The sequence below is a fragment of the Oncorhynchus kisutch genome, linkage group LG20 (genome assembly GCF_002021735.2).
Source record: "Oncorhynchus kisutch isolate 150728-3 linkage group LG20, Okis_V2, whole genome shotgun sequence".
Taxonomy (NCBI): Eukaryota; Metazoa; Chordata; class Actinopteri; order Salmoniformes; family Salmonidae; genus Oncorhynchus; species Oncorhynchus kisutch.
In genome coordinates, this window is record NC_034193.2 from 41693944 (window position 1) to 41707378 (window position 13435).

At 45.1% G+C, this 13435-nt stretch overlaps 1 protein-coding gene across 4 annotated transcripts in view; it reads left to right on the forward strand.

Moving 5' to 3' along the window:
- The window catches only part of LOC109865717 (E3 ubiquitin-protein ligase SMURF2), a 76577-nt gene that overhangs the window by 28837 nt on the left and 34305 nt on the right, over positions 1-13435 (forward strand). For 2 of the 4 annotated variants that reach the window (XM_020454103.2, XM_020454104.2), the window contains exons 2-7: positions 1312-1350; positions 4331-4439; positions 8922-9055; positions 11801-11866; positions 12405-12489; positions 13066-13149. In XM_020454103.2, the coding sequence (XP_020309692.1) occupies positions 1312-1350; positions 4331-4439; positions 8922-9055; positions 11801-11866; positions 12405-12489; positions 13066-13149 (517 nt within the window). Of the gene's footprint in view, positions 1-1311; positions 1351-4291; positions 4440-8921; positions 9056-11800; positions 11867-12404; positions 12490-13065; positions 13150-13435 lie in introns of all 4 variants that reach the window. The other 2 variants (XM_020454102.2, XM_020454101.2) reach the window with 1 other exon arrangement.

The window sequence follows — 13435 nt, forward strand, 5'->3', positions numbered from 1 at the left end:
CTTCTGTTGTTAGCTCTGAAGAAGCTAAACACTTGGCTAACTTGCTACTAAATTTGCAAACCAAATTAACAACTGCAGAGCATTTGGCACATATTAGACAGGTAACTTAATAGTTATAAGATATCTAGCTGGCAAACATTTAGTTGTGAATTCCATACTGTAATTAGATCACCTGGCGCATGTTGCAGAACAGTGAACTCACAAGGCTCCGGTCTCTTGTCATTGTGTGATTGTAAACAAACACCATGTGGACTGGGGACTACCTGTAAGCTTCATAATGTGACAAGTGAAATGAAGAACGTAATGTTCTTTATCTCCTAACATATTGCACAAGTTGACTGCAGGTATTTTACTTATGTAGCTACAAATATTAAAGCGTATTGAAAAACTTAAAAGAAATTGTTTCAACGGTATTGGAAAACATCCTGTGGCTTTTTCCAAATACCCCAGTATACACGGTATACCGCCCAACCCTACTGAGTTCTATTGCTACCTAAAAGAACTAGGCAGTCCTAGGAAGACATTCCATAACTTTGGCCCAATTTGGCTCACCTGGACCCCATTACACCAGGAGAGAGATTTACAGAGATGGTAGAGAGAACTGTGTACGTGAGCGAGAGAGAGCTCGACATAGTGCTCCTGCAACTCATCTTTTCTTGTCTTCTGGAAGCCATTGTGTGTTGGCTCTTGGCTGTGATGCTTACCTCAGGGACTCACTCCGTATTGGAAAGAATGCTTGTCTGCTCAATATTTTACAAGGGAAGCCTCTCTAACCACTCTCTCGGCTAGCCCGTAATGGGCGGACAGACTGACGGACAACAGGGGTTACCCAGGGCAACCATGAAGACGACTAACTAGAGCCAAGCCAGAAATCCTCCAATAATTGAGCTGTTAAATGTTTTGAGGGAGCACCACCCAAAAGTGAGGTTATCGCAAAAGGGGCCTGGGATTCTGAGCAGGAATCCAAGGCACTGGCGGGGATCAGATTCCAAGCTGAAGTTGGTTCTCATTTCATAATATCTGTCAGACTTCAAATACCTGGAGTGAAGGATTGAAATGGAGTGTAGCTTAGACTATTTGTGTAGGCCTAAACTGGACTTTGCCTTCTCTTATAGGTCTAACAGTGCCCATATTTGACCCACATGCTGTCTCTTGTGCTTTTGGTTGTTTTATTTAATATGTAAGCTCACAGGGTTCCCCCCCCCCCACAAGCTGCTTTGTGTTGTATTGAGAATTCACTAATATTGCTCTTCCGTTGTAGCACACCAATCATTTTACTCATCTAACGTTTCTTCTTCTCTTCCCTTCCAGTGCTGTGTGCGAAGAACTTGTCAAAGAAAGACTTCTTCCGTGAGTAGTAACCCATTTTTTTTTTTTTGCTTTAGTGCTATTTCTGTCCTGCCCCCCCGCCCCGTGCATTGGGATGGGATTGTCAGCTAGCTGGCTGGCTGGCTTTGAAGCCTTCTGTAGATGGAGTCCCATAGGAGCTCAATCTGCCTGCAGTATTGGCTGACGAATACAGATAGAACACATGATGCACATCGACGCTTGTCCCCAATGCTATCCAATGAGGTGGAAGAGCATCGGTGATGAGCTAGTAATGCCTGACGCATGTTGTTATGACCAACACGGATGAGCCATTTTAATGTAGCTTTAATGTTACTCAGTCATTAGGCTGACTGTGAAAGACTACCGGTCGTTAACTGTGAAGTTCTGTCTCTTACTTATCTTTACATTGGCTTTATGCCAGAGGGTCTCGTGTAGTTTTATATAATGGCGAGACGGAGATACTCACCACAAATAAATACCTCTGATGGGACACAAAGCACAGGCACGTCCCTTTCATAGGCTAATTATCATAGTGTGTGGTTTTGATTGAAAAAATAAAAAAACTGAATTGGAGCATTCTTTAGGCTATACAGTTGCACATCTCCCTTGAGACCGTGTATTGGATTACTGTGTGCTTTAAGGCACAGTTTCCTGTAAATGATACACACACACACACACACACACACACACACACACACACACACACACACACACACACCTGCAGAGGGAAGTCCCTGCTTCCTCTGCCAGTATGGCATTGGGGTGAATGTGACTCAACAAGTTTGACCTGTGGGAGGTATCATTGCCTGGAGCCACACACACACACACACACACACACTCCTAACTATAGTCACACATAGTATTTCTATGGAGCACAGTCAGTGTGTGTGCGTACCAAGTTTCCGTTAAGACAATTTGGCGCCGAACAACGTGACGGGCAAGATTTTTAATTTCCTGGACATCCGTTGGCATTGGATGCGTAACTCCGTTAGGGTGTCCACCCACTGTGCTCAAAATCACTTTTAGATTATTGTCATTCATCTTAACAGATTGGAAAGGGCCTGTAAAAGTTGTAATAAAGTAGAACAATGTTCTTATACCAACATGACAGGTTTTATTGAAAAGCAAAACATTACCTGTTGCGTATTCATCCCTGCTATAAATCATCAAAAATATATATATATATTTTTTATTTATATTTAGTGTAGAAAAACAAGTCTCCTACATAGCAAAACACAACTTCAAAATATCATATTCATATAATACAATTTGCGAACGACCTGACCTATAGGCTATTTGTATGAACACTTTAATTAATAAATAGCAAAACACAGCTGTTTTCAAATACAATCTAGTCTTTTTAATTCAGCCTAGGCATGAACATTTTAAGTAAGCCTAATAACTAACAAAATATGGCTGTCTACGAACACCAGGGCTGGCCGTTCATGACTACAAACGATCCAGCTTTTGTCAAATAAACGGCAGATTTGACTTTTTGTAGCAGGTTAGGAGAATTTTACGTAGCAAGTTAGGAAAATTAGGTTACGGTTAGAAAAGAGTTAGGGTTAGCTAAAATACAAAACAATTCAACTTTTTATGTTAATTTGACAAAAGCTGGATCCCTTCTTGTCATGACTGGGCCGGCCCGCACCCTTCCCCATTCCTGCTGTTATTCAGCACCTCATCAGTGGTGGGCTGGGTGTCTCCTCGCCAGGCGCTGCAGTACCAGGCTGTCCTCCAGAGGGCGCCCTCCCGTCCGATAAACGTCCAGGGGTCAGGCCATAGAGCTGGGCTCGCTCTCGATGCCAGAGTCGGAGATGACGGAAGGGGAGCGGTTTAGGATCTTGGAGCCACAAAATTGAGGAATTTTAAAGCTGATTTTGAACAATCAATGTCTATTTGCATATAGATTTTAAGGCTTGTTCATTGCGAGAAAGCTTATTACAATGCTCCTGTGAAACGAGGCCCGTGCCATGCATTTATGAAAGCACTTGTTTCCAAAGCTCAAATTATCTCTATTTACAGTTCTACTGCGTGATGCTAATAAATGTTGTTTATTGTAATTTGAACTATTGTGAGGTCGTGTCACGTGTGATATACGTTGTTTATTGAGAACTCTGTTTCCTACTATAGGTAGTTGGCTGCCTAGTGATTGCAACATTGTAACTCTCCGATGTGAATAGTTGGCAACGATGTTTTGTTTCCAAGTACTACTGAATAAGCTCAACTGAAATACACGTCATTACTCCACTCTACTCTAGTCTATCAATCCATTCCAAATCTTTAAACTATACATGAAACAGGTGGGATATGTTGATCGTGTGTGTGTGTGTGTACCGTCCCTTATCAGATTTTCAAAGACTATAATAGACTGCCGTGGAACGACATGCTTCTGAGCTGCTTGCTCAACTACACACAATATTTCCTATATATAATCTAAATGAATAAGTGAAATAAAGGTCCATTGACAATGAATGTTTTGTATGCCACCTTATGACTCAGTTTCTATTGAACTGTATTCAAATACAACCGCTATCATTTTGACGAAGGCACAGCGATGCCAAAGCGTTGATTTACCCAATTTACTGGGAGTTTATATATAGAGTTGTGCGACTCTATCTTTATAGCTTATAGTTTATTCACTGTTAGTCAGCACCTCTACTTAAAATACTTTTCTCTGGGTGTGCGCCAGCTCATGTTTGTATCCAATTTCAGCTAGAACATATCTTCATGTTAATTAATATTATTTTGTGAATTTATCTATGTCTGATAGTCATTTGTTTCAATGTCATCAGCTTGTGAATACAGTTACCTCAACTCATTCAGGCATACATCCTCCATTTTGTCTCCAATTGCAACATAAAATCTCCATTTCATATAAACATTTATTTTCCATTCTAGATAAATGAACCATACTGTGAATGTAGTTCCATTGACTCCATTGTTTCTATGCCATCCACAGTTGTGAATACAATCCTCCATTTTGGCTCCTCCTCCACAGGGCTGCCTGACCCCTTTGCCAAAGTGGTGGTGGACGGCTCGGGGCAATGCCACTCCACAGACACCGTAAGGAACACGCTGGACCCCAAGTGGAACCAACATTACGACCTGTAAGTCACCAGGGAAGTCTCTAGACTGGGGGACCACCTTAGACCAATAAACCCTTGTTTCACCATGTCTTTCTAGTTCCAGTTTGCCTTTGCAATTTATCCTTTCTGATCTACAATAATGCCTAGTACGCAGTAGTAGCATAACCTCGTCCCCAGGGAGAACGTCTGGTGTGTGAGACTTAAGAAAGTAAGGGACTAGGGTCTGGATTTGGTGAAACTCGCTGTCAACTCCTGAAGAAACCACTTCCTAAAATGGATGCCAAAGAACCACAGACATTTGTTAGCACATTCTTGTTGTCTATGGTTTTCAAAATTGTCACACTGTTCTGGTTTCATTGACTAAGCTGTGGCGTCTCCGATCTCCATGCGCTACTATGATAAGCGTGCGAGGAATGCAGCAGGTTACCCTCCCTTCCCGTGCTAATGTGCAGGAACACCCACCATAAACCATTTGAGGCCTTTTGACTGGGCTGCTGCACGCTCACTCTAAGGCTAGTCCGAAATGGCACCCTATTTCCTATGTAGTGCACTACTTTTGACCAAGTAGTGCACAATATAGTGAAGAGGGTGCCATTTGACGCAACTCTAGTCTAACCATTGGGACTGTCCGAATGAAATGAGCCATGTGTTGTGAATGTTGAGCAGCAAGCTTTACGTGCTCTTCTTGGGAATAATCGCCACAGGACCCAAAGGACCTACTGGCAGTGAGTTACAGGAGGGGGAAGAGAGGGATGTAGAGGGCGGGAGAAGAGGAGAGAAAGCTAGACATGGGGAGAGACGGGTGTGTGCGTTACAAAAAGCATTGGGAAACTATGCAGAGATGTGGGTGTCTTGGCACCAAAACACTATGCACAGATTGAATCATACAGGGAATGTGGGTTACATCATCAATTAGGTCCCCAAGAAAGACAAAAATGAAAAATGTCATTAAGTTGGGCACTGTAGCGGGAAGACCTATTTGCTAGCTTTGCGCGCACATGTAGATGTCTCTCGCTGTGTGTTTGCATGCTTGTGTGTGTGCTTACACACCTGTTTCCCCCCCACCCCACCCACCCCATGCTTGTCTTCAAACACTCTCCTCTCCACTGGTCCCGAGGGAGTCTCCCCTGCCAGTGACCCCAGGGCTCTGTCACAGGAAATGGCTGACATGCCAAGAAGCACAGCCACAGATGGAGCCTTCAGCCTCAGCCTGTTGGCTGGCAGGTTGCCACTGCTCTCCACACCTCCCTCTTCCACACCAGGCCAAGCTAAGTGCTCAGCACACAGGCAACCCAGCAGCCCACTCTCTGTGGGTCTGCTACTGTAGTGTAGTCTAACCCCCTCTGGACTACAGACCGTTACAGCAGAATACGTTCTTCATTCGCCGTGCATATTCATGGAAGGGACTGTACTGGTGTACGAAATACACCAATCCAATGCTTTTTGTTTGAAATGCATTGGGTAGAGGGTATGAGTGTACACTTTCAAGAAATAGGACACAGTCAAGGAGTGTGTGACATACAACCACTAGTGCTTGTGTACTGGAAAACTCAGCCTGAGCATTGTCGGTGCAGGTTTCACTAATACAGTCAGTGAGTTTGCAATTATTGCGTAACTTATGTAGCTATACGTTTGCAGACAGAGGCCATTAAACCCGAAAAGAGAGAGCAGTCAAAACATGTATAAGTTCAGACCGTGTTTGGAGCTTGAGGAGCATACATTCTGCCCCTCTCTGTTTTCATATTCGCTGCGTCAGCGCCTGCAGCAGGGCAGGCTGCATAAGAGCGCCAGGTCATGTGGCTCCCAATGGGATGCTAATGGGATGCTAATGCACTGTATATCCCTTAGGCACGCTAGAGACGTCACGAATAGTGAAGGGGTTGTTTTAGAGCACAAGGCCCGTAAGCGCTCTCGCTGCCCTCTGTAGGAACCAATCTGGGTGTAGACGTGACCCATTTTAGCTTCATACTGTATGTTAGAGCCCTTGATCAGTTTTATACAGTAGGTGGTATCTCATATTTCTATAGAGAAAGCCAATTGATATGACTGACGGTTGTGTTTTTCAGAGGCCTTGATTGGTGAAAACCCATTCCCACTCCTTCTCTCACTGCACCAACCACGCTATCCTCCTCACCAGACTCCTCCCCGGTTCCCTAATCACTCGTCCCTCTCGGCCCAGGAAACCCAGAGCAGGTGGCCGGCCGTGCTGTCATATCCCAGAAGGCAGAGCTGGTCTCGCCAGCCGTCAAGGGAGGAAGTGTGACCGTGTCGTCTGCCAGTCTGTCTGGGCCGTTGATTAGTCTAGATGTCTATATCTAGCCTCATTACTTTTAACCCAGTCTGAGCTGTCAGACCGGCATGACTGGGCACCCACTGGCATTACTAGATGTCTCCCATTGTGCCACCCCAGCTCACCAGTCACCATTAGTCACAAACCAGTAAATTGGCTAACTTGTTGCGTCATCAGCCTATAAACTGATCTAAGGCCAGTGTTGAGTGTTCCATCCTAATGGTTGAGGTAAGGGATAGAAAACTGATCCAAGATCTGTGATACTTACAATGAAAATCTCTTCAGACTAGCTAGACTGAGGCTCAAAAAGTAATACTTACCTCATACTGTGGTGTGATCATATAGCTATACTTAGCCATATGCACGGACAAGTTGGTTTGGGTCTCTCTCGCTCTCTCTCTCTCTGTGGTTTTTTTCTCCTCCTTAATTTGCTGCGGTAAGCACTGTTCTAATCACCGGCTCTACCTGCAAAGCCAGACTGCACATGGTTCCACAAATGCGTGTGTGTGCACGCACCTGTGTGTGAACGTGTGTTTATGACTGTGTGTGTGTACACGTGTGTCTTCCTCAAGTCATTTTGACTGAGGAAATTGTGTTTACCTGTCCTCATTTTCAAAGCCTCAGACGCTAGGTCACTGTCTGGTCTGCTCTCTCATTTCCCCTTAAACGCAGCCTGGGTTTGCAACACACACACAAACTCCAAATCATGTTGTTGGCCCATACATTACCACCACAGTGTAGAGGTGGAGCAACTTGGCTTAGTTTGAAGCCTTTATCCGGATCTAGATCAGACAGCAGGCGGAAATTTCAAACCACAATGCAAGGCTTTTAATATGAGAAAAAAAACCCCAGCTTAGATTAAAGTTTCATTTCATTTCTGTCCATCACTCCTTTTAAAGACTGAACAATGCAAAAAGACATACGCCTCTATGGAAGCATTTATTATGTCCACAGACATCAGTTGCCAGTAATATTAGTATCAGATATTTGAGCAGACTTGTCTTTTGACAAAAGGAGACACTGTGAGGTGAGCAGATGTGAAAACTGACTAGACGACCTCTTCCCTCTCCCTATAACAGTTATGGGCCATGTGCATTTTCTACGTGCGCTCTGGGAAACCCTTCTCCTGGAAATCTTTCTCTTCATGATATATATGTACCCATGGAAGAGGGCTGAGTTGGGTAAGCTGTAATTAGACCAGTCGGTGTGTGTTACTGTAAGTGCTGTCTGTCTGGCGGACTGTGGTGCAGGAGAGAGAGGGGAGACGAGGGGTTCTCCTGTCTGATTCATGATGACTAGGCTGACCTTATAGCCAGACAAGCAGCTTCATCATCGTGGACAGTTAGCACACTGTAATCAGAGTCACTTAGACCTCAGAACCCCATCCGTACATTCTGTGATGTGACTTTGTGTACACACTTGTTTCTTTAGTGGGTCATCCTCTTCGGTGTGTATGACATGTACGTATGACATCTCCCTTCCAGTTCTCTGCTGCCAATGACTGGAACGAATTGCAAAAATCCCTGAAGCTGGAGACTTCTATTTCCCTCATTAACTTTAAACATCGGCTATCTGAGCAGCTAACCGATCGCTGCAGCTGTACATAGTCCATCTGTAAATAGCCCACCCAATCTACCTACCTCATACCCATATTGTTTTTATTTACTTTTCTGCTCTTTTGCACACTAGTATTTCTACTTGCACATCACCATCTGCTCATTTATCACTCCAGTGTTAATTTGCTAAATTGTAATTACTTTGCTACTATGGCCTATTTATTGCCTTGCCTCCTCATGCCATTTGCACACATTGTATATAGACGTTCTTTTTTTTCTATTGTGTTATTCGCTTGTTTATTCCATGTGTAACTCTGTTGTTTGTGTCACACTGCTTTGCTTTATCTTGGCCAGGTCGCAGTTGTAAATGAGAACTTGTTCTCAACTAGCCTACCTGGTGAAATAAAATAAAAAATAATTAAAATTGCTTCGCTCTTACCTTGGGATAATGACTCAGCACTCCAAAAGCACAGTGATGAGACGGACAGAGCCACTCAGTGTTGTAAGCGATGCATTTAAAGATCTTAAATGATGCATATTAAAGAGACTAGCTCGCTCACATTCTCTCGCTCTCTCACTCACATCAGTTGGTCTGATGTTGTGTATTTGGTGACATATATCAAAGGGAATGTGTCACTCTCTCTTTGCCCTCCACAGGTACATTGGGAAGTCTGACTCCATCACCATCAGTGTGTGGAACCACAAGAAGATTCACAAGAAGCAGGGGGCCGGCTTCCTGGGCTGTGTACGCCTTCTCTCCAACGCCATCAACCGCCTCAAAGACACCGGCTGTAAGTGTGTGTGTGTGTGTGTGTGTGTGCGCACGCGTTCAAGCATGTATTAGAGCAATCATTTATTTTGATTTTTTTTAGCAAAAGTGAATGTGTGTCTGTCTGGAGGTGGTCTCAGTATGGTGTGAGACAGCAACAAAAAAAACTCCCAACGATTACTCAAACCCAGACACACATTCCCCCCTCTATTCATCATTATTCCACTCCTATTACGCAACGCATGATCTGATTTATAGACCACATCAAAGACAAGACAGGCTTCTGTCCTGCCCCACTACCTAGAAGGCCCTATTACACACACACACACACACCTGCCATTAAACCTTATTGATTGACGACCATCTGGGAGGCTGGCACTGTCGCTGCCCCGCTCTGCCCGCTCCCTCTCTGGGTATCAGGTGCCAGTCTGGCTGGCTAGAGCCCGGAGCATGTTGGCGCTGCCTGGCCTGGTGAGACGGACGCCATCGAGAGCGGGATAGGGGGCTCCTGGGAGTTGGGAGTCTGGCCCACGCCTGGCGCTGCCAGCTCAAACACACTCCCCGGGGTTTCCACCTCTGTAGCGTGAAGGGAAAACACACACGTCCTGCTGTCTCTTCAGACACAGACTTAACTGTATGTGAAGTAGACGTGCCGTCTCCCTTTTCTACTCTTGCAGTGACTGCTTCATTATGAGTACTTACTGGAAAGTCTCTTTCCTCTGTTTTACCTGGCTTGTTAGCCGTTAGCTGCTGCGTTCAGACTGGGTCCCATCCCGACTGATAGCATTCACAGTGAACAACCGTAGGTATAGAGCATTTCTCTTTTCGGCCAAGCTATAACAGTTAAAGATGCTAGCTAGGCTGTTAAACAAGCTGGCTCCACTTACAGTATAGGCCTACATCATAGCATAGGCAATATCTGTACATCTAACTGCCCTACCTTCCTCACCCTCCGTCTATAGTATATATGTATATCTATCTATAACACTCAGCGGTTTTCTCCCCTCGAATTGGAGCCATAACTGGCTGTGACAATGAGAGTCCTCTAGAAATTGTCAGTCAGACAGTGTGGCACTGAAGCCAGTCAGTATGGATAGATGCTGCTGATGTGGACAACTAGGGAGACAGGCTGTCGCAAGCCCCCCCGCCTGTCTGTGGTCCAGACACCACATTCTCTAGGGGCCTCTTCTTCTGCTGCCGCGCCATTTCCTAACAGTCTGGCCCGGTACAGCTCTACAACTTCCTGTAAATTACTGTAGCATCACACACTGACACAAACCTTTGTCCTAGTTACAAGTCTCTGGATTCTCTCCTTTTTTTTTGTTGTCTTTTTGCCCCATAGTTTATTTAAATTGGTTTTGGTGCATCTGTGATGGTGGACAGTAATGTATAGAATGTATACATGGATCAGTCACTCTAGTATCGTCTATGTACTGTCTGGGTGGCAAGACTTGTATACAGAGAGACGTATACTGTTGATACACTGGTAATTAAGCCTACGTATGTTGTGTAGACAGTGTCCTGTCTTTGTGGTCGTTTTGGTTCCCGTACCCTTTGTATTCCCCCGCTCTTTCCTTTCGTCTGAGCCCCCCCCCCCCCCCTGCACCTCAGATGTTTGCAGGGCCAGGATCCAGTTTCACTTAGTCTCTTCTTTTTTCCCTTTTTTTCCCTCCTGAAATCTGCTTACTATTCCAACCTTGTAACCCCTAGACTGTCCCTGTTTAGTCTGGACACGTATCCGGAACAGATCCTCAATGCTGTCTGTCAGGAAGACACCGGGGAGCGGATAGTCTCACTACACCCCCAACCAGTCTGGAAACAACCTAGGGTGTACTCTCACTTTCTGCTCCCCCAGACCAAAGAGTTATCTAATAGGAGCTGACATATATGTCTAGGATGTTTTAGGATGAGTAGAGGGAGAGCAGCTATGGCTGATTTGGGATCAGGTCTTAACCTGCACTGTGAAATGGAGATCCCTTTACTAGTGTAGGCCTCCTTCCATTGGCCGACGGTCTTGTTCATAGGCAGATTTGATGTTGTTTTCTGACTCTGTCTTCATCTTTTAATATTTCTCTTGTTGTCCAGGGTATTAGTTTTCTTCACTTCTTGTTTTGAAGGCAAAGTGGTATGTTGTATGAGGGTATATTTGTTTTGACACTTATTTTACCAGGTAAGTTGACTGAGAACCTGTTCTGATTTACAACAATGGCCTGGGGAATCGTTACAGGGTAGAGGAGGCGGGATGAATGAGCCAATTGGAAGCTGGGGATCATTAGGTGACCATGATGGTATGAGGGCCTGATTGGGAATTTAGCCAGGACACCGGGGTTAACACCCCTACTCTTACGATAAGTGCCATGGGATTTTTAGTGACCACAGAGAGTCAGGACACCCGTTTTAGCATCCCTCCGAAAGATGGCACCCTACACAGGGCAGCCCTGGGATCTTTTTCTTTTTTTAGACCAGAGGAAAGAGTGCCTCCTACTGTCCCTCCAACACCACTTCCAGCAGCATCTGGTCTCCCATCCAGGGACCAACCTTGCTTAGCTTCAGAGGCAAGCCCGCATTGGGATGCAGGGTAGTTTTGTGTTCCTCTTGTGGTGATGACATAGCGGTATTGTAATAGAAGTGTTTGTCTTGTCTTTACTCAATACTAAGGCCAGACAGATATAATTCCTTTTAGCTTTATAAATTCCCTTGGGGGAAAAAATAAAGCTTTGATAAGTTATTCTTTGCTCATGGATATTGTTCTCTTCTAAACCCACAGATCAGAGGCTGGACCTGAACAAGCTGGGCCCCAATGACAATGACACAGTGAGAGGCCAGATCGTTGGTTAGTAGATCTGTGCAATGCTGTGGACCGCACACAAGTACACACACACACACACACACACACACACACACAACTCCACACACGCGCACACCCACACAAGCAAGCACGCACACACACAAAAACACACTTTGGTCCGAGACGTGTGGTTCTGTCTGACACAACCGCAGGTCTGGTGGATGTTTTGTCACCATCATCGGACTGTCTGAAAGGAAAGCCATGTCTGTCTGAGTAGCTCGTCGTCTTTTTTCTAAGTAAAACCACCTTTGACCTCATAGGTTTCCACGGAGTTTGTTTGCACAACACAGACGGGGCTCTCTGGATCCGGTGTCTCAGTACTCTGGGTTTACCTCACCATCCACTGCTTGTAGTGTTGGAGATCTTTTCCAGACTGTGACTTGACCAGGAAGAACTCTGAGCCCCAGTTCAACTAGGGTCGACAGTTTCCCTTGGTCAGGTTACGGTTAGGATAATCTCATTCTCATGGCCTTATACAGCATTGCATGATATTGGTCTAACTAACTGCTGCTGTTGTCTCCAGTGAGTCTACAGTCCAGAGACCGTATCGGCACAGGAGGCCCCGTGGTGGACTGCAGCCGTCTGTTTGATAATGATTTACCTGACGGGTAAGGCCTCCGGATGTTTCTTTTGACTACAACTACATTATGTTCTAGTTTGCGTGTATCCAATGAGAGAGGCTCTGCGTGGCCAATCCAGCGTCTCCATCGAACGTACAGCATTTTAAGTCAGGGCATTCATACTTATGTCATTTCGTGTAGCGGAGCTGTTGAGCAGAACTGTTGTCAATGAAGTGGGTTTGTGTTTATACAGGACATCCTGCCCCCACCTATCCATCAACCAGTCATGTCAAAGTTATATGGAACGCTCTGTGTTGCTAGAAAATTTGAGGGGCTCGATTTGGATTCTGCAAGCCTCCGGAGGCTCTGTAATTGCGTCACACCCTTCATGCGGAGCCTCCGGACCGCATTGCCGGATCAAGCATAAATCAGCTATTAAATCGTTTTCTTATGTAGAGAGTTATTTTTGTATTGTATAAGGTTTAGCTTGAAGGTTGATCTGAATCTGGTTGGAATAGGGGCATATTGTATCTGGTTGGATAAAAAACCATTCTAATGCATATGGAAATACTTGTTCCTTGGTCTGTTGCTCACTGTGTCTGTCTTCCTGTGTGTCTGTATCAGCTGGGAGGAGCGGAGAACAGCCTCTGGTCGGATCCAGTACCTTAACCACATCACACGCACCACGCAATGGGAGAGGCCCACCCGGTACGTCAACACACACACACACCTTTGCGCCGGATAGAATCTCCCTTGGAAGCTACTGACCCTGGAGGGCTGCCAACATCCAGCAGACCGTTTCTTCACACACTGAGTACCAAAGATCAGATCCATAATCTGTAATTTACGGAAACAGTCCAGACATTCTTATACAACACATCATCAACCTCCCTCTTCACCTCTGGCCTGTTTATTAGTATGTCTTCCTTATGTTGCCCTTTAAAAGGGCACCCAACCTCTCCAACTAAGTCCTAAGGGAAACAGTTGCTTATAT